Source organism: Phaenicophaeus curvirostris, chromosome 26 (assembly GCF_032191515.1).
Source record: "Phaenicophaeus curvirostris isolate KB17595 chromosome 26, BPBGC_Pcur_1.0, whole genome shotgun sequence".
Taxonomy (NCBI): Eukaryota; Metazoa; Chordata; class Aves; order Cuculiformes; family Cuculidae; genus Phaenicophaeus; species Phaenicophaeus curvirostris.
In genome coordinates, this window is record NC_091417.1 from 1,886,620 (window position 1) to 1,907,681 (window position 21,062).

The following is a 21,062-nucleotide window of genomic DNA, read 5'->3' on the forward strand; positions in this document are numbered from 1 at the left end:
TTAAAATGTAGCCGTGAGCAAGGCGCCTTTGGTCTGAATCACGGGGTGCAGGGAACTGAAGCGGAAGGAGGAGATCCTCTCCGCCACGGTGCTTCTAGTGGGAAGTGACAAAAGACATGAAACTGGGGAGAGAAAAATGATGATACTGGAATTTGGCTCAAGCTGTCAGGGGTGACGAAAAGCGTGGGCAACGCCTCCTGCCCGGGCTATAAAGGGCTCCCAGCCGGGGGAAGCAGCACTCGCTGTCTGCTCTGCCGAGCCGGTGTCTCTCCTCAGCCCTCCCGCTCCACCAGCCTTCGCCATGAGCACCACTGTCCGGCAATTCTCCTCCTCCACGTCCCTCAAGGGATTTGGGGGCCCGTCTGGAGGCTCCAGCAGGCTTTCCTCCGTGCGTGTTGGCGGAGGAGGCTACAGGGCCCCCAGTGTCCATGGAGGCTCTAGCAGCTACTCTGTCTCCTCCCGCATCGTCTCGGGGCTCGGAAGTGGCTACGGGGGCAGCTACTGCAGCAGCGTAGGAGGGGGCCTCGGCAGTGGCTTTGGGGGTAGCTATGGGGCCGGCTTTGGAGCCGGCTTTGGAGGCGGTGATAGTGTCCTCCTGGTTGGGGAAAAGGAGACGATGCAGAACCTCAACGACCGCCTGGCCTCCTACCTGGACAAGGTGCGTGCCCTGGAGGAGGCCAACACCGACCTGGAGGTCAAGATCAGGGAATGGTACAAGAAGCAGGCGCCTGGTCCAGAGCGTGACTACAGCCCCTACTACAGGACTATCGAGGAGCTCAGGAACCAGGTAGGATGCTGTGATTAACACTGTGGGATGTCTCGTTACCTGAGAGGAAGCAGAAACACTGACTGCTCCCTCTGTAATTAGTCAGCACTAATGGTGGCGTAAGAAGTGTCTTAGATGCACACGCAGGGCACCAGGCTGGGAATTCAGAGATGTCTCTATGTCAGCTTTTTATTACATCCTTCCAGGTGGAGCGAATGGCAGTTTTCACTGGAAGAAGCAGATGTAAGAGAACGTAATGCAAAAATGAAGAATGAGGCACAAGTCTGCCTTGATAACGCATGACATTGCTTGAGTTTAAAATGAACGTGCAGAGAAAGTTGTAGACCTCAAAGAATTTGCAAACTTGTTTCAGCTCTACCTATTGATGTGGTTTGGATGCTAAAGAGAAAAAGAGGGAACTGCCTTTTCTCCTCCTTTTGGCAGTCACTGCCCCAGGGCTGGGTTCGATGCCACCCACCCAGGCAGCTCCGAAGGGATTTCTCTCTGCTCTGATTTGATTTCTACCATCCAGTTTTGGAGGCAATACTCAAAAGTATACTTTGTCCTTCTCTGTTCCTTCTTAAGTGTGAATTGCTCCCAGTAAACACAAAAGAAGGCAGAGTAGAGCTGGAGCTGCAGGACAGCTGACAAATGATGCAGGGAATTCTTTTCTCTCCCTCTCCTGGTGGCCTCCCAGAATCTGACTGGAACCTTCTCCCAGTGTGGATCATTTGCTCCTGGTTTTTGTAATACAAAAATCAGATGCTGAAGGCACCTGCTTAGTGCATTTTGCTCCATTTCTGCAGTCAAAACATTAAATCCATCCCAGAACAAATGGGTTTGTCAAGCAGGAACTTCCTTCTGATCCATCTCTCCTGCAGAGCTTGGTGCTCTGGGAAGCAGGTGATTCCTCCTTGACCCTTGCATAATCAGCACATGCCCTGCAGCATGGGAACAAATGCCTCATGAGATCTCACACAGCTCACGTGGCTTCATGCTGCCTTTTGAAATACTTCCCAAAGGATTTTTGGAAAGGGAGGTCACAGAGTAACCAGCCCCTTCCTGCAGTCACTCTCAGCTGTGTCTCCCTTGTCCTGGTTCATCACACGCCTCTGCTAAGGAAACCCCAAGCTTCCCAAAACTGTTCCTGTCCTGACAGTCTCACTTCTGCTCCCATGCCCTGGTCAGCCAGGAGATGTTCTTGACATTCATTTGGTGCTTTATATTCCTTCCTCCAGGTCCTGGTGGCCACAGTTGACAACGCTAACCTCCTCCTGCAGATTGACAATGCCAGGCTGACAGCCGATGACTTCAGGACCAAGTAAGCCACATTTCCTGGAAAAATGGAACAAAATCTGCAGGGATGTTTGATGAAATGAGGAGAGAATCCCATCCAAACCCCAAAAAGGCTATGTGGAAACAAAGCCTTCAAACTGAAGGTGCAACAGCTGGTTACTGTGTTCAGTCCTGGAATCCTCAGCACAGGAAGGAGATGGATCTGTTAGAGCAGGGATAGGCTGAGGGGGAACAGTTCTTCCATCAAAACCTTCACCATTTTATTCCCATTGCTTGTTCCTCTGTGGTACGAGCTCTCCTGTACAGAGAACTTCCACTGTGCCTCTGCTGTGCATTTCATGTGTGTGTGTGTAGCTCAGCAAAGCCCAGACCGAGCTTCAAGGCTCAGTGACATCAGGGTCATGGTGATGCTCTGGAGTCAGACGGACACTGTTTTATCTCTTGCTCCCCTGCATTCACCATCAGAGGGTTGTCCATGCACCAGGGGGGTTGTGCAGTATTGACACGATGGTAGCGGCACGGGGGAACAACAAACCGAGGTGCTCTGTCCCCAGCTGGGCAAGAGCCTGTGCAACTTTTGTGACTGTTCTTGTGTCCCCAGGTTTGAGACGGAGCAGGCTCTGCGCCTGAGTGTGGAGGCTGACATCAACGGGCTGCGCAGAGTCCTGGATGAGCTGACCCTGGCCAGAGCTGACCTGGAGATGCAGATCGAGAACCTGAAGGAGGAGCTGGCTTATCTGAAGAAGAACCATGAGGAGGTGAGCACAGAGCAAAGCTCAAAAAAGTCCAGCCTGGGCCCAGAAATATGAGGTCAGGTCCAACCTTGACAGCTCTGCTGAATTTTGAGTTGCTGGGAAGAAGATGAAAAGTGCTGGTTAGGAAGTAGAGATGATCCATTTGGGACAGCAGCACATCCTCTGCAGAGCCTCTATAAAACACAGACACCACTTATGTCAGTAATGTCCACTGTAGCGGTCAGAGACTTATCAACATTCCTAGCAGCTTCAGAACCAGAAAGTCAATCTCCTGAGAAATTAAGCAACTTTGGGCTCTGATTTATTCTCTGATGAATTCACTGAGATAGACACTTCTTAAGAATTTGGATTATTTTATTTGTGATTGTGGAGCAAAAGCTTTGCTTTGCTCCCTATTGATCCCCCTGAGAAATACCTGCCACGGGATGCTACCTTTCCTGAAAAACTCTCTCTTGAGAGGAACACCCTCATATGCTGACGGTTTGATTGCATGAGGATGGGTTTCTCTCTTCTGTCAGGAAATGAATGCCCTGCGAGGGCAGGTGGGTGGAGAGATCAGCGTGGAGATGGATGCTGCTCCTGGAGTCGACCTCACCAAGATCCTGGCTGAGATGAGGGAGCAGTACGAGAGCCTGGCTGAAAAGAACCGCAGGGACGCCGAGCAGTGGTTCTTCACCAAGGTGAGCTGGCTCGCCGGCAGCGGAGCGGGATGCGAGGGACCCAAGGCTGCGCCTGCTTGGTGGGGCTGGAGTGACGTGGTTTTGCCTCGTTGCAGACGGAAGAGCTGAACCGGGAGGTGGCCATCAACACGGAGCAGCTTCAGAGCGGCAAGACGGAGATCACAGAGCTACGACGCACCATCCAGAGCCTGGAGATCGACCTGCAGGCCCAGCTCAGCACGGTACGAGGGGCTGGTTCTCCAGAGGGTGGGGGGCTCGCAGGTCAGGGGATGCATGGATGTTCCCAACCCTCCCACCCTTCCTTCTCCCTGAACGCGTCCCTCCCCTCTGCACGCAGAAAGCGGCGTTGGAGGGCACCCTGGCCGACACAGAAGCTCGCTACGGCACCCAGCTGGCCCAGCTGCAGGTGCTGATCACCAGCGTGGAGGAGCAGCTGGCCGAGCTGCGCTGCGACATGGAGCGCCAGAACCAGGAGTACAAGGTCCTCCTGGATGTCAAATGCCGCCTGGAGCAGGAGATCGCCACGTACCGCCGGCTGCTGGAGGGCGAGGATGCCCAGTACGTAGAGGGGCTTTGCTCGAGATGGGTAATAGCAAGGGAAATAAGAAATGAACAACCTGTGTCCCCTGGAGGATCCTGTGATCCCATTCCTGACCCGTGGCACGCAATAGTCTCCCTTTTCAGCCCTATTAGTCCAGAACAGCCCAGAGGCTATCAGAGCACTGTGATATCCCTGGGATCCACTTCCCATCCCTCCAGAGTGTGCGTGATGCTGGGGAGGGAACAGATGCTCGCTGGTACCACAGGGCTGTCTGCTGCCTTTGTGTCTGAATCCCTGTGGGACACAACCATCCTTACCATTTCCTCCCCTTGAAGTTTGACACTAGGCAGATTCCAGAAGGCATTTTAGTCACATACTGGTACAAGAAGAAGAGGCGGGGTTTTAAATAATGATTTTGTGAAAGACCCTACTCCCTTTATTTCTGTTTCTGACCATTCCTTCTCTTTTCTCCTCCTGCAGCATGTCCTCCCACTATGTCTCGCAGCCTGTGAAAGAAGGTACGTCTTGGCTGAAGCTCTGATCACACATAGCTCTGTCACATCCTTAACCACTTTTGTAGCGCGGACTCTCCTCACTAATTTACTAGAATTACTGTTTTATTATATTTTCAATATGTGAATTGATGCAAACCACTTTTATGCCATACCAGAGAATGTTTCAGAAGATCATGTGTGCAGACTGAAACCACAGGTGGTTTCAGAGGCCATCAAGGAGATCAGGGGGCTGGAGCACCTCCCATACCAGGACAGGCTGAGAGAGTTTGGGTTGTTGAGCCTGGAGAAGAGAAAGCTCCAAGAAGCAAATCTTTAAGGCACTTTCTCCTGCTTCCCTGTAAATAACGGTTCCTCCTTTCTCTGCTGTAGGACCTGTCACTACCCGTCAAATCCGCACAATCTTCGAGGAAGTCCAGGATGGGAAGGTGATTTCCTCCCGCGAGCAGATCACCCAAGCTGCCCTCTGAGGTGCTGCAAACCTCAAGTAGCAAAGCAAAAGAAGATCCCAACCTTTGTGCTCTGGCTATGGAGATCACAAAGAGCATCTTCTCTTTCTATCACAGCCCTGCTACCCTTAACCTTTCTCCAAGTGCTGTGCCATGCTCAGAAATCAAATAAAGCTTTTCTTCACACTTGTGCAAACCTGGGTCTTGTCTTGTTGCTCTGAAGAGCCAGACTCTCCCACTCTGGAGCTGCAGAAAAAAACCTTCTCTCTGGAAAGTCATTCTGCATCTTTGGTACCCGAGTGGTGGGGCCAGTGAACCTACAATTCCATGATACCCGAGATCTGGCTGCATCGGAGGAGAGAGCTGATGTGGGTGGAAGTCGAGAGAGGGTGGGGAGACCCTGGCCCAGGTTGCCCAGAGCAGGGGTGGCTGCCCCATCCCTGGAGGGGTTCAAGACCAGGTTGGATGGGGCTTGGAGCCCCTGATCCAGTGGGAGGTGTCCCTGCCCATGGCAGGGGTGAAACTGGATGGGCTTTAAGGTCCCTTCCAATCCAGACCATTCTATGATTCCATGTGGCAGGGACAGACTGGCTGACACCCCTCCAGAAATACAAACTCAGCTTGGTGCAATTCTTGCTTCAAAAGGAACTGCTAAAGGGTGAGGAAAACAAGTGATGGGAAGTGGTGGGTATGGTCTGTACAAGCAAAAAGATCCAAACTCCTCCGGGAGCTGTTTCTGGCACTCCCTAGCTGCCAGAGGCTGCTCCTGATGCAGCAGTTCGCGTTGCTGTCAGCTGGCCCAGTCGTTCCTGGAAAGCCAGTTCAGACACATTCTTGGCTGCATTCTTCTGTTCATTGCTGCACAAATCCAACTTCCTAATCAATGGGATGGTTCAGAGAAGCACAACTTGATGTGTCCTAGAATAGAGCCGTTTTAGGGCCATGCAGTTTAAAGTCTGTTTTCCAGAAAATCTGCCTGGACTTTATGGTGAGATAAGAGATAGTTCATGGGCTTTTTTTCCAAAAGATCAAAAGGACCCCCACAGTGAATAATAGAATCATAGAATTATTAAGGTTGGACAGGATCTCTAAGATCATCAAGTCCAATCATCAGCCCAAAGCCACCGTACCTCCTAAACCGTCTCCCAAAGTGCCACATCCACATGCTTTTTGAACCCCTGGAGACTCCACAACTGCCTTGGGCTGCCTTGTCCAGTGCTTTCTCACTCTTTCAGTAAATAAATTCTTCCCAATATCCAACTTAACCTCCCCTGGCACAGCTTGAGGCCATTTCCTCCCGCACTTGTTACTTGGGAGAAGAGACTGGCACCCCCCTCACCATAACGTCCCTTCTGGAGCTGCAGAGGGGTGAAATCTCCCCTCAGGTGCTCACCTGAAGGCCCCCCTGTTCTCCCCATGGATGGTGAAGATACCACCAACAGCTCTCGCAGCCCCTCAAAGCCCCCGTGGTGGTCGTGCCCCTCCAGCTGCCCCCCTTGCGACACCCGCTGCTGGGATGCCGAGGAAGCCTTGCTGGGATTCACCCTCGCTTTAGACCCTTCCCCTAGAAAGCTCTGCGCACAGAAACAACAAATGACACTTTGCTAACAAAATCCCCTGTTCTAACTACTCCTGCTACTGCAAATGGTGAGGGAGGTGTGGAAAATAGATGCTGATTCTTTCCTGCTTTAATAATTAGCTCTGGCCTTAAGCAACTTGCTGAGGAGGAGCTGCAGGCGGTGGCTTATGCAGCGGCAGCTCGAGGTGGGGCTCAGACAGCGGTGCTTTAGCCCAGGAAGACGTTTGACTTCCAGGCTACACTGAGCTCATCTGACATTAAACACCACTTAAGGTGCGGCTTTTCAGCTCATTTTAGGGCTCTTTCCTATTACAGCTCAACAGGCAAACTATGAGTGCGCTGAAGTAAACAGAGAAGTGTCCTTGTCCAGGTAGATTCATCTTAGGGAGTGCAGGGATTAGATGAGGGGGAACAGTTTAGAGCTGAAAAAGGAGAGATTGAGATGAGATCTCAGGAAGAAATGTTTTCCTGTGAGGGGGAGGAGGCCCTGGCCCAGGTTGCCCAGAGCAGGGGTGGCTGCCCCATCCCTGGAGGGGTTCAAGGCCAGGTTGGATGGGGCTGGGAGCCCCTGATCCAGTGGGAGGTGTCCCTGCCCATGGCAGGAGGGTTGGAACTGGATGGGCTTTGAGGTCCCTTCCAACCCAACCCATTCCATGCTTCTATGATCTCCCAGGCCTGCTGATTTGTATGTTTGGAGCCAGAACTTCATTGCCATTTTACTCCTTAAGTAAGGCAGAATCGTGTAGTTAAACACACGTTTGCTACCAAGAAATTACTCTTATGCTGTAGAACCAGCATTCGGACTCTGGAAGGTGTAAAAACCCAGGCTCCGCGTGTGCCTGTGCTCATGAAACAGTGGCAAAGCCCGACTAATTAATAATCAGCCTTTTATTTTCAAGACAGCATGCTACGAACACTGTGCAGTCATTTGTGGTTGTGTTCAATGGGAGGTCATGTAAATAAAGGCTTAGAAATTTTAATATGTTGTTTTAAGTCTTAATTAACACCTTGTGATTTTAATTGCTGCCTTGTGGTATTATCAAAATATCACAGATATTTTGAGCAATGTGGATTTTTATGACACAGCAGTTAAGTAGGAAACAAAAGATGAAAGAAAATGCAATTTAATGTAAAGAACCAACACGCTGTGAACCTTGTAACACTGTGACAGTTCATCTTCCATGTGGGAAGCTGGTTGCTCCGTTTAGCTGCCCTCTCCAAAAGGTTTTTGTCATGTCAGAGCTGAGGGTTTGGACTTGCATGGGGGCTGTTTTGTCACTGATGTCCCCCCTTTCTCCTGCCACCCCTGCAAGCAGCAAGGACTTGTATCAGAAACGGCGTGACCAGCAGGTCCAGGGAGGTTCTTCTCCCTCTGGACTCGGCACTGGCGAGACCAAACCTCGAATCCTGGGGTCAGTTCTGGCCCCTCACCACAAGAAGGATGTTGAGGCTCTGGAGCGAGTCCAGAGAAGAGCAACGAAGCTGGTGAGGGGGCTGGAGGAGTGGCTGAGAGAGCTGGGGGTGTTTAGCCTGGAGAAGAGGAGGCTGAGGGGAGACCTCATTGCTCTCTGCAACTCCCTGAAAGGAGGTTGTGGAGAGGAGGGAGCTGGGCTCTTCTCCCAAGGGACAGGGGACAGGACGAGAGGGAATGGCCTCAAGCTCCACCAGGGGAGGGTCAGGCTGGACATTAGGAAAAAATTTTTCACAGAAAGGGTCACTGAGCACTGGCAGAGGCTGCCCAGGGAGGGGGTTGAGTCCCCTTCCCTGGAGGGGTTTAAGGGACGGGTGGACGAGGTGCTGAGGGACATGGGTTAGTGTTTGATGGGAATGGTTGTACTCGATGATCCGGTGGGTCTCTTCCAACCTGGTTATTCTATGATTCTGTGATTCTATGACAGCCCAGTTGTGCCCTTGCATCACCCAGGTGAAGGTGAGGAAGTGAAGAAAGCACATTCCTCAGAGCTACACGTCCCTGCTGCCCCCGCGCCGCTGCACCTTTGCCATCTGCACCTGGGGAAGGTGAGCAGAAAGTGGGCGTCTGCCGGCTCCATGCCCGTCTCCTGGTGCTCACGCGACAAGAAGATGCTGCCGCCAAGAGACTGAACCCATCCTCTGGCCAAAGCAAACAGAGCAGATTCCTCTTCTCCAGTTCCCCGAGACGTACAGGCTTGTCTCTACTCACCAGTGGCAAATGGGAACGTCGCTAGCCGTGCTTCTCCATAGCAGCCAGCTCCTGATAGTCCAAGGACACATCCCACTCCTGTACCGTTTCCAGCCTTCTCCAGATCGAGGGGAGGGAGTCGTGCCCTTCAAAGCTACTTGGACACGTGCCCCTGGTGCTTACTTCAATACCCTCTCCCCCCTCCCTTGGCAAATGATCTAAGGAAGACTTGGCTCTTGGGAAGGGGCTGTTGGGGCCTGCCTGCGGAGACAGTTCACCGTGTACACACATGAGAAATACCTTCTCCTCCACACCCTGCATTATTAGCTAGTGACACTCAGATCTGTGGTTTCTACGTGACGCAGGTCAGCAGGGAGAGCAGCCCGCAGAGCTGGACCATGCCTGGGGCGTGCAGTTTTTGAGCCTTTTTGCTCTTCAAAGGCAAGCATTATCTCTCCTGGAGCTCTGTTTAGGAGGCAGCTGTAAATTCCAAACTCAAACTGAAGTTGCCCTCCCTGGTCACCACTGTTTGAGATGTTAATCACAGAAAACATCATTAGCATTAGCTGCTAGGCTATGTTACTGGTGACTTTGTGCTCTTGTTCACAGTGCTTAGAGTCCAGGAACTTTTTTCCTTCATCTACTTTATGCTATTCCTCATTCTTTCCTGAGGCATCTCATAATTTTTAAGTTATTCCAGCTAGTAACTATCCCTTGCCCCTTCTGAATGGTTCCCTAAGATCTTGTTCACAACAAACAAGACAAAACATCCCCTGCTTATTGCCTTTTCATATTCCTCCGCTCTTGGGTGGTCCCCGATGTGAAAACTGTACGACCCCTGAAGCTTGAGCTCCCTTTTCATTGCTTTTTCATTACAGATCATCCCTCTCTCTGTGGATAAAAGAGAGGATTTGTATTTCCAGGACTCAGAGCCAAGTTCCTTCCAGCACTTTGTACTCACGGGACTGTGGATGAACGTCCAGGGCTTGAGGACGCGGCTCTTGTCCCTGCAGGCGTGCGGAGCTGAGGTGGGAAACTGGAGTACCTGGGACAAAAATATACAGGAAAAGAGATGTTGACTTTCACTCCACTGAAACGCTGTGTGAATAGCTCAGTTTCAGAGCTAACTGTACAAAGCAGCATTAAAATGTAGCCCTGAGCAAGGAGCCTCCTACTTTGAATCACACCTGACTATTTACTTGGAAACGGAAGAAGCATAAAGACGCCCTCGGTGAGATAAAACGTTTCTAGTGGAATAGGACAAAAAACCCCCCGTGAATAGAACAAAGGCAAAAATGATGATTCTGGAAGTTGGCTCAGATTTTAGGAGTGATGAAAATCATCGGGAATGCAACAGAAAAAAAAAAAAGTGTGGGCAACGCCTCCTGCCCGGGCTATAAAGGGCTCCCAGCCGGGGGAAGCAGCACTCGCTGTCTGCTCTGCCGAGCCGGTGTCTCTCCTCAGCCCTCCCGCTCCACCAGCCTTCGCCATGAGCACCACTGTCCGGCAATTCTCCTCCTCCACGTCCCTCAAGGGATTTGGGGGCCCGTCTGGAGGCTCCAGCAGGCTTTCCTCCGTGCGTGTTGGCGGAGGAGGCTACAGGGCCCCCAGTGTCCATGGAGGCTCTAGCAGCTACTCTGTCTCCTCCCGCATCGTCTCGGGGCTCGGAAGTGGCTACGGGGGCAGCTACTGCAGCAGCGTAGGAGGGGGCCTCGGCAGTGGCTTTGGGGGTAGCTATGGGGCCGGCTTTGGAGCCGGCTTTGGAGGCGGTGATAGTGTCCTCCTGGTTGGGGAAAAGGAGACGATGCAGAACCTCAACGACCGCCTGGCCTCCTACCTGGACAAGGTGCGTGCCCTGGAGGAGGCCAACACCGACCTGGAGGTCAAGATCAGGGAATGGTACAAGAAGCAGACGCCTGGTCCAGAGCGTGACTACAGCCCCTACTACAAGACTATCGAGGAGCTCAGGAACAAGGTAGGATGCTGTGATTACCAAGACATCTTCATTAAAATCACTTTTAAAAAGATGACCGTGTTCCCAGTAGCTGAAGGGAAGAGTATTAACAAATGACAGGTAATAAGACAGGAAAAGAGAGAAGGGAGAGAAAGGATGCTTAGAAATAAGAGTCATCATTTATGACGAGCAGTTTCTTGGTCATGTCCTCCACAAGGCACAAAGATGGGTTTCTATCGTCTGTTGCAGCGTAGGGAGAAAGACAGGCAGGAAAGCAGGAGTCAGAGGGTACTGGGCGTTGGTTCAGGTTATCTGATGCTACAAGGTGCTCCCACCCACATCAGTCATTTCCTGCCCTCCTCCCCTGCTTTTTGTGCCCCCTCTGAGCTCCCTCTGCAGGCAGGGATAATGCTCTTTTCAGCCCTGTTCACTACTGAATGCCACGCAAATGGAGATGCCAACTCACTCTCATATATTTCTTACAAATAAGACCTTTCCTAGCCTGATAGGAGGCTTGAGGCAAAGGTTAGAGAAGAAAGAAGCTGCCCTATGGTCCTCCTGTTGTTTGGGAGGTGCAAAGAGACACAAATGGACATCCAGGAGTGAGAACACAGTGGGCTGTGGTAGGTGCTGGTTAGGTGTGTGCCCTGCTCCAAACGCAGTGGATGAAACCACAGCCAAGCTCCTTTCTTCATCCTTAGCAGCTCCCCAGCCGACTTTAGGCAAAGGTCCTTGGACAAAAGCACCGATATCTGTCCCTCCTCTCCTACTCTGCCACCTCTGTCCTCTCTCTGCCCACGTTACTCATCATAAGCTGATTGCCTGGTCCTTCGCCATTGCCTGCATGAGGTGACAGCAGCCTTAGTCAGCCCAGGCGCCGCTGGAGGGGCTGGAGGTGTAGGTGGTTGGGTCATTGCGACACCCGAGAGGGAATTCCAGAGCCATGGGCCAGCAGCCTGGACAGGCTCAGGGGCCAAACTGTGGAGGAATTCACATATCTGGAATTTTTCCGTTTTTTAACCCTTCTCTTTGCTTTCACCTTGGGGTGAAAGGTTTTTGCCTCATATATAAAACTTTTCTTCGAATTCCATCAAGTGAAGTGTGCTCTGATGTGGAGCACAGGACATGTGGAGGCAGAAACCACCTCCAGATTCAAGCACTAAAGTGCTGGGTCTCAGAGAAACCCTCTGCTCATCATCCAGAGGGAGGCAGCCACTTCCCTCCCCTCCTGCCCTGCAGCTGGAAAATGACCACATCAATCCTCCTGGATTATAGCTTGGATATCCCCTGAAGCATCAGAATGCAGTGAGAGCTTTTTATTAGCTTGTGGCTACAGAAATTACTGCTCATTAAATGGCCAATAATTTGCAAAATCCCAGAGCAAATATTTGCACCTCAGGTGTAATTAGAAAAGCAAAACTGTTTAGGCACAAGACACTCCTTCCTCAACCCTTTTTTTCCTTCTCAGCTGGGCCGTTCAGCATTACCAGACAAAGCACTGCTGGGATTCTGAGTGTGGTTGAGCATCCAGGGATGTCACTCCAGCACTCCCAGTGCCAATGGGAGATTGAACATGGATATCACAGAATCGTAGAATGGTTTGGGTTGGAAGGGACCTTTAAGATCATTTAGTTCCATCTAGTATCCTGTGTCTCTCTTTGCAGAGTCCGTGTGGAAGTCCAGTCCAACAGGCAGGAGGTTCAGTGCTGCTCCAGTCCTTCCGACTGGGAGCTCAGGCAGCAGAAGGCTATTTTCTGGAATTACCTTTTCACTCTTTCTCTTTCTTCTCTCCACTCCCCCAGATTCTTGCTGCAACCGTCGAAAATGCCAACATCGTCTTGCAGATTGACAATGCCAGGCTGGCAGCTGATGACTTCAGAACCAAGTAAGTCCAATACCTTCAATATTTCTTACAAGGAGGGAGAGAAAAGCCCATGTCTTTAAGGCTTTTCTTTGCTTTCTGCAACTGAAGTTGCTTCACATGGTCACAGCTCAGTAGAAATGTGACATTTGGTTTAGTATTTGATGGGAATGGTTGGACTCGATGATCCAATGGGTCTTTTCCAACCTGGTGATTCTATGATTCTATGATTTGGGAAGAGCTGTAGCTCTTCCTGGACACTGCACAGTCTGGACATCCCTGCACTGTGGAGAGCTGTGCGTGCACATTTAATGAAGGATGCTTGGCAGAAATAGGCCAAGCTGGAGAAAAAAACAACAAGAAAGGACCTGTACCAGCTGGGTCGCACGGTGCAACTGTGTGTGTGTCCCCAGGTTTGAGACAGAGCAGGCTCTGCGCATGAGCGTGGAGGCCGACATCAACGGGCTGCGCAGAGTCCTGGATGAGCTGACTCTGGCCAGAGCTGACCTGGAGATGCAGATCGAGAACCTGAAGGAGGAGCTGGCTTATCTGAAGAAGAACCATGAGGAGGTGAGCACAGAGCAAGGTTCAGACTGGGACCTAGAAACTGCACAATGGAAAGGGGTGAGATTAAATGTGCAGGAGTGTCTCTGCAATCAGGGCTGTCAGGAGACACTCAAATGGGTAAGGGAGAGGGAAATGATCCCTTTGGACAAGACCTCTGGGAGAAGGTCTGTGGGACTCTTATTCTTGGGTGCAAATAAGAAATTTGACATGATGAGAATATACTGATTTCACTCTGATGTGCATCATATGTCTCTCTTCTGTCAGGAAATGAATGCCCTGCGAGGGCAGGTGGGTGGAGAGATCAGCGTGGAGATGGATGCTGCTCCTGGAGTCGACCTCACCAAGATCCTGGCTGAGATGAGGGAGCAGTACGAGAGCCTGGCCGAAAAGAACCGCAGGGACGCCGAGCAGTGGTTCTTCACCAAGGTGAGCTGGCTCGCCGGCAGCGGAGCGGGATGCGAGGGACCCAAGGCTGCGCCTGCTTGGTGGGGCTGGAATGACATGGTTTTGCCTCGTTGCAGACGGAAGAGCTGAACCGGGAGGTGGCCATCAACACGGAGCAGCTTCAGAGTGGCAAGACGGAGATCACAGAGCTACGACGCACCATCCAGAGCCTGGAGATCGACCTGCAGTCTCAACTCAGCACGGTACGAGGGGCTGGTTCTCCAGAGGGTGGGGGGCTCGCAGGTCAGGGGATGCATGGATATCCCCAATCCTCTCACCCTTCCTTCCCCCTGAACGCGTCCCTCCCCTCTGCACGCAGAAAGCGGCGTTGGAGGGCACCCTGGCCGACACAGAAGCTCGCTACGGCACCCAGCTGGCCCAGCTGCAGGTGCTGATCACCAGCGTGGAGGAGCAGCTGGCCGAGCTGCGCTGTGACATGGAGCGCCAGAACCAGGAGTACAAGGTCCTCCTGGACGTCAAAGGCCGCCTGGAGCAGGAGATCGCCACGTACCGCCGGCTGCTGGAGGGCGAGGATGCCCAGTACGTAGAGGGGCTTTGCTTGGGAGGGCATGTCAGGAGGAGATGGGTAACAGACACAAAATATGCTGTCTGAGGACTCTGACTGCAGCTTTCAGACTTCATCATTATGTTTACCCCAGCCACAGATGCTCAGTGGCTCTGTCCCCAGTCTCTGCCTGCACTGCTGGATGGGGCAGTGGTCACTCAGTTCTCCAAGAGACCCCACACAGAACAGTGGCTTTACCAACTGCAATGAGACTTTTCTTGTTCTCCTGCCTGAATACAGAGCCCATGTAGCAATAAGCAATGATTTTGTCCCTAACTTGTTTTTGTTTATCTCCCTCTCTTGTAGCATCTCTTCCCAGTACTCCTCTGCTATGGCCTCACACTCTGGCAGGGACGGTAAGAGCCTGTTCTGCTACACTCATTTATAACAGACACCTTTGAGAGCTGCTTTTAGAGCAGCCGTCAAATAGATGGGAGGGCAAAGCACTCCCGGGCGTGCCGTGCCGCCTCGCTGGCTGAACCAGTGACAGCAGGTCAGGAGAGCCTGCGCACATCCTACGGCCGCTAACCGCAGGAACAGGCTGTCAGGAAAAGACAGACCTTCTGCTCCTTTACCACAAGAATCGCTTGCCTTGAACAAGCCTTGTGACTGAGCAGCCAGCGTTCCGGCTTGACACAGACCTGGAAAACCAAGTGACGCCACACATTTAGCAGTGTGGCTTTTGCCTTCTTGAGCCTTCCCTTCGGCCTGGCTTTTCCCTCTTCCCAGCCCACGAGGGGTTGTTTAAAACTGCATTTTCCAGTACCTTCCAGAACATGTAACGTCTGATAACACGTTAAAAATTTCCCTCTCTCCTGGCACCTGGATAATTCTTCTCCACTGTCCATTTGCAGTCACGACAACCTCCCGCCAGGTGCGCACAATCGTCGAGGAGGTGCAGGACGGGAAGGTGGTTTCCTCCCGCGAGCAGGTTGCGCTCACCACCCGTTAGGAGAGCAAGCGGCTCCGTGGACCTCGACCCCCGCCTCGAGAGAGCGGCGAGCTGAACCAAGACCTGTCCGAGGCCACGTGTGATGGGGTCGTGACAAGGAAAGCAGTCGGCTTCAGTCTTCTCCTCCTCCTCCCCCTTTCACCTTAATTTCCTGAGGGTGCCGCTGTGCACTCTGTACACATTTAATAAAGCTTTTTTTCCTTGTTCATGCAACTGCAGACTTGTCTGTCACTGATACAGGATCTCTCGAAGCCTCGGGGTTGCGTGCTCGTGCCAGGGAAAGTCCTAAAAAACCTTAAGAAGCAGCTAGCGAGAGGAGAGGAGTGGGGGGATACGGGTGAAAATAATTTGAGACAGATTTTTCCACTGAAGTCAAGGAACTGACTGAGGCACAAACAAGGTATGTTTGATACTTGATATGAAATGAGGGCAATGACAGAAGGATGATGTTTGAGGTCAACGTCCCTGTCACACTACTGATAATTAAAGCCAACAAAATAAAGCTCAGTTCCCATGGTATCCTAAAGAATCACTTTCTCCTCTAAGCTGAACTTCAATGACTTCAGCCAGACTGCTACCATCGTGTGCGCAATGCTGAGACACGAGCACAACAGCAGACTGGCTGGCAAATCCTACACACACGCCTTATTTACCTGTCTTTAAATCATACTATTAGGCATACTGTACAAACCTTTTACACAGATCTTTTTGTGCTGCCTGAGGGCTGAACTTGGCAGGTTCCAGAGTAACCATTGCTTAATCCGCAGAGGGATAAGTAGCAATAACTTATTATCACTATGGCATCTAGTAGAAATCCCTCTCGAGGCACACGAACAGGTTGTTGTATGTCAACACCGTGTGCAGGTAAGCACAGGATTAGGTGACGCAGCTCGTGCATGGGCAGCCAGCAATCAAGTTTGCCTTTGTCCACTCCTGGAGAATGACACAGGGACCAAGGCGATGCTGCACCAGTCACACACCAGCCAAATGTTAAGAGAGGAAATCACTTTAGACCCAAAAGCCTGATGGAATCACTTAAATCCAACTTAATCATAGAAACATAGAATCATGGAATAGTTTGGATTGGAAGGGACCTTAAAGCCCATCCAGTTCCAACCCCGTCATGGGCAGGGACACCTCCCTCTGGACCTGGTTGCTCAGAGCTTTCTGTGTTCCACCCGTGGGGAGGTGGGAGCTCTGTCCAGTTGTGTTCATCAGCCACCTCAGGAGTACAGATTCGGGCCTTAGACAAACAGAAATGGTCACAGTTTGCAGTAAATCAGCTTCCCTTTGCTTACAATGATGCACAAGAGCCGTCAGTGGCTGAAGCGAAGCACATTTGTCTCTTTGTCTCTCACTGGTGATTCATTCCCCTCAGCCTCCTCAAGGCATCGCGATCCGGATTGAACAATTAGAGAGGCTCCCCGGCCCGACCAGACTCCTGAAAAGCGTTGATGATGTCATTCTGGGTGTGACAAGACAAGCAAAGGAGAAGGAAGGTGATCGAAGAAGTGGGGAACCTGCCAAGTCTTTCCAGAACAGGGAGCGTGAGAGATGTTATCGTTCAGTATTAGTGTTTAGCAATTGCGGAACAGGGCAGGAAGAGAAACAGAGACCAGGGTGCAGAGTTCAGTGCGGGAATAACAGTCCTTCCCTGCAGGAACAGATCCAGCCCAAAGGATCAAGTGCCACCTCAAAAAATAAAAACTAGATCAAGAAATGTCCTATAGCATTGAGCTGTCTTAGACTTCACAGCAGTAGGCAAGGGCGCAGGCTGGAAGCTCTGATTATACTGCAGATGGGCTATTTCTGCTGTCATCAGAAGAGAGTTGTTCCATTTCAGTTGTAAAGGGCAGCTTTTAAACTCTTGAGGCATCTGCAGGGCGCCCCAAGTGCAGGAAGACAGAGAGATTTATCAAGCAGCATATTCGGTGCTCTTTGATATCTGTCACCCAGTGCCAAGTTACCCATTTACATCTGGCAGCAGGAGTGGCCTGTAGTGAATCCCTGGGGAGAGCCGGGACAGCCCAGTTCCACTGGGAGGATTTTACCAGGCGTTTTCCTTATTCACCAACCCATATTTACATCAATTAAAAAGGCTTAAAATCTATGAAGAACGCTTACAATGAATGAAACTTGAGATGAGTATCATGTTTCCAGTCCTTAAAGCTTCAGGTTTGCATCAGGCAGTTGTTTTACGATGCCCTTGAGAAGGAGGATCACTATTATTAGTGTATTATTAGTGTTTCCATCCTACCAAGCATGAAACTGAGACTCAGAGAAGCTGAACAGTTTGCCCAGAGCCATTTGCAAAGCTGGGCTCCAAACCCCAGAGCACCCAGTGTCATCAGCGAGATGGAGATCAGTTTAGGTACCGCCTAGAAGGAAAGGTGGAATGACAATTACATCAATAGCTAGACAAGAAAATACTTTGTAAATAGGGAACGCAAGAATTTTCCGTAGGCGAAACGCTGACATGAAGCTGACAATGAGCAGACAGGAGCGAGGGCTGCTTGTGGCTCTTGCTGAAGGGTTTAGAGGGGAAGCTGTATGAGAATCATAGAATCATAGAATAACCAGGTTGGAAAAGACTCACTGGATCATCAAGTCCAACCATTCCCATCAATCACTAACCCATGTCCCTCAGCACCTCGTCCACCCGCCCCTTAAACCCCTCCAGGGAAGGGGACTCAACCCCCTCCCTGGGCAGCCTCTGCCAGTGCCCAATCACCCTTTCTGTGAAAAATTTTTTCCTCATGTCCAGCCTGACCCTCCCCTGGTGGAGCTTGAGGCCATTCCCTCTCGTCCTGTCCCCTGTCCCTTGGGAGAAGAGGCCAGCAAAGAAGCGGCTGAAGTCACTGGGTCTGTTCAGCCTGGAGAAGAGGAGGCCGAGGGGAGACCTCATTGTGGTCTGCAGCTTCCTCACAAGGGGTGGAGGAAGAGCAGGAACCAATTTATTATCTCTGGAGCTGGGGGAATGGCAGGAAGATGCCAGGAGAGGGCTAGGTTGGACATTAGGAAAAGGTTCTTCCCCCAGTGGTTGGTGGAGCACTGGAACAGCTCCCGGGGAAGCAGTCATGGTGCCAAACCTGACAATATCCCAGCAGCATTTGGCCAACACCCTCAGCCTCATGCTGTGAGTGTTGGGGTGTCCTGCATGGGGACAGGAGTTGGACTCGATGAGCCTTGTGGGTCCCTTCCACATTCTAGGACTCCGTGATTCTCTGATGAGGCTCTCCAAGCCAGAGGCCAGCCCTGCCGGCTGGGGGTCGTGCACAAGCCCACGCTGGCACGGTTCTGGTGCCGGGTAGTGCCTGGTGCTCGGCTCCTCCACCCTGGCTCTCCCTGGCGGCTGCTCCAAGACCCAACCCGAGCTGGGGCTGGCAGGCGCGCGGGGTGGTGGGCGGCAGCCTGGGCACCCAGGGACTCCGGGTTTGGTGTCGCGTCTGAGTCACTGAGTCTGCAGGGAAGTTCTCTCGGGCACGAGAACAGCTGGTGACTCAGGGAAGGTTTGTAATAACGTGAAATGCTGGATCTCCTTCTTGGGGGCACATTATACTTTCTGTACCTCATCACATTAGCTTTAGAAGCAATCTTCAGCCTTAAATATCCCGAGAACCAAAGGACTTCCTGCTGGGGAAATCTAATCTTTCCTTCTCATTTTCATTGCTCTTTTGAACCGGGTCACTTTGTGCAGCAGAACAACCCTAGGGAATCGCTCCTCCGTGCCCATCCTCTCCCACCAGCCTGCTCTCCCCTGTAAAGCACAGTACGAGACGCCAACGTAAAGCTGAAGTATAATTCTTTCTATTTTTGACAAAGCTGATGAAATGGGAACGGCGCCTTTGCCTAAGGGAGGCTTTTCTACTCATTTGTTACTCGAAGTAATCGTTTTTCCTTGTCGAGCCTGCACGGCTGTTGCTGAAATGCCTGCTGGGAAGCCCTCCCAAGCTGTCATTTCTCTCCTTTGGGACCCAGCGTTGCTGCGAGGGGCTCCCAAGTCAACTGAGGACGGCTCCCGGGAGGCATCGCCCCTGGCTGGCAACGCTGCGGTGAGCAAATTTCCGTCTGCAGACTCCAGTCTGGAAGTCAATAAAAGTGAATTCTGGAAAGAGCCTTCCATTATGCATGGAGATAGAGCGTCATTAACAGATCTCCTCATCAAAAAGGAAAATATCTTTTAATAAAATGAGGGTAGGGACTGCCGGCGGGTCTCGAGGTACGCACCACGGAAAAAGTAAGAGCTGGGTTTAATAAAAGCTTCAAATTTTGGAAAGGAAGAAAGTTACCATGAAGAACACACAAATCCAGTAAAATCATGAGTGAAATTGTTATTATCTTTTACAAAAGCTGTAGGAATTCAAATCATCATTGGCTACAGAGACCGATAGCAAGGTCTGAAGATCAAAAAGTAAGGGAGGAGCGTGGACATCTCTGCTTTGGTTTCAGTAACTGAAAAACCCCCATTCGTAAATATTTTAATTTTTCTCACTGAAAAATGGAGGACTGAATAATTCTTAATTAAATGAAATTAAATGTTAGCTCAGCATGAATTTTACAGTTCTCCTATGGAAAAAAACAGATTCTGACCAGTTCCGCTCCCACTCCAGCTGCAGCCGGGCTCGGCGGTGGAGGCGCAGGAGCCCAGCGCTGATGAGGCCGTGGCACAAGCTTCGCTTGCTAATTATGGACCTAACAAAGGATGGACACACACAGAATCCACACCACATGTAAAGTGCTGTGGATTTGCAGTGTCAAGATAAAATCAAAACTAATGAACTTACCCAAATGGCCTAAGCAATATTTCTGAATCAGGCTGCACCCGACGCATTCCTTAAGGGATGTGTCCAGGTGACCTGGATCCACAGACAATGCTGAACAACACAGGAGTGAAAGGCAGTCAATATTAGCACGGCTCTATTAATACCATTAATAAAATGAAAGATTCAGATGACAAAACATGTTAATTATTTCTCTTCTCCCTCAGTTCAACATTCCAAGGCTAAAAACCAAGTTTAATATCTTTGTTTCTATGATGGCTTCTAGAGTCTTTTCTAAATTTAACACATTTCCCCTGGATTATATTTGAAGAATTTCCATGGTGCCGGTGGCACCGGGTCAGACCTGCACAGCATCTGGAATTCCCCATGTTACTGCTTTAGAATCTAACGAAACATCTACATGGCTGTCCTCTCTTGGGAGTGAAAATACTTGGTACTCAGGAATATCCTTTTCTCTTCTGGATAAATATTCGAATGTTTCACCCACCCTTGAAAGCAGCAGAACAAATACCAAGGAATCTCCCCTCTAAGTTGATGTTTTGACGCATGCAAGAGAAAGAGAAGTAACAAATGGTTGGACTCAATGATCCGGTGGGTCTCTTCCAACCTGGTTATTCTATGATTCTATGATTCTATGAAATAATCTCTGATGCACTCACTGCAATTTTCTACTGTGCTCTCCAAAAGAGCATTTTGAGGTCTCGTGACCCTGTTGGGTTCTCATTCTGACGGCCACTCAGACAGGGATGGATCCTCGCTCCTGCAGAGAGGCAGTGTGGTCTGGAGTGATGTCCCAGCAGAAGAATGAGGGGGCACCCTCGCTTCTGGTGGCAAAGGGGTCGAACAGGCTTTCCCACAGCTTTCACTTTCCGCGTAGACTCGCCCACGTCAGGGATGGATAATTGCTCTGGTGTTTCATTCCCCAGGCGCTCTCGGGTATCGTAGTTTTTTTGTGTCACTGTTGTTTAGTTGTCATCACAAGTCAGACCTGATGATTCAGGAAGTAACATTTTTGATGTAGTTTTGAAACACGCTTCTGTTAACCAAAGCATCTTTCTGTTGTGGGATTTCTGGAGACAAACGCCTTTGGGGAAATATTTCCGGCTGAAAAACATATAGTACTAGCCAGGTCACACGGCGGAAGAGTAAACAGCCCTTCTCCAGTGGCAACATCCAGGAGGAATGGTATAAATAGAAGA

The 21,062-nt window shown here is 50.8% G+C and overlaps 2 protein-coding genes across 2 annotated transcripts; both read left to right on the plus strand.

Annotated features, from left to right (window-relative positions):
- Window positions 1-246: 246 nt before the first annotated feature.
- LOC138731209 (keratin, type I cytoskeletal 14-like) lies at window positions 247-5,185 on the plus strand. The gene is made up of 8 exons (XM_069877017.1): window positions 247-787; window positions 2,005-2,087; window positions 2,664-2,820; window positions 3,336-3,497; window positions 3,593-3,718; window positions 3,835-4,055; window positions 4,519-4,556; window positions 4,923-5,185. Exons 1-8 carry the CDS (start codon window positions 302-304, stop codon window positions 5,018-5,020), a joined length of 1,371 nt encoding a protein of 456 aa, XP_069733118.1. The 5' UTR covers window positions 247-301; the 3' UTR covers window positions 5,021-5,185.
- A 4,988-nt stretch (window positions 5,186-10,173) lies between these two features.
- LOC138731208 (keratin, type I cytoskeletal 14) lies at window positions 10,174-15,295 on the plus strand. The gene is made up of 8 exons (XM_069877016.1): window positions 10,174-10,714; window positions 12,496-12,578; window positions 12,968-13,124; window positions 13,386-13,547; window positions 13,643-13,768; window positions 13,885-14,105; window positions 14,437-14,486; window positions 14,985-15,295. The coding sequence occupies exons 1-8, from the start codon at window positions 10,229-10,231 to the stop codon at window positions 15,080-15,082; spliced, it is 1,383 nt and encodes a 460-aa protein (XP_069733117.1). The 5' UTR covers window positions 10,174-10,228; the 3' UTR covers window positions 15,083-15,295.
- The last annotated feature ends 5,767 nt before the right edge of the window (window positions 15,296-21,062 follow it).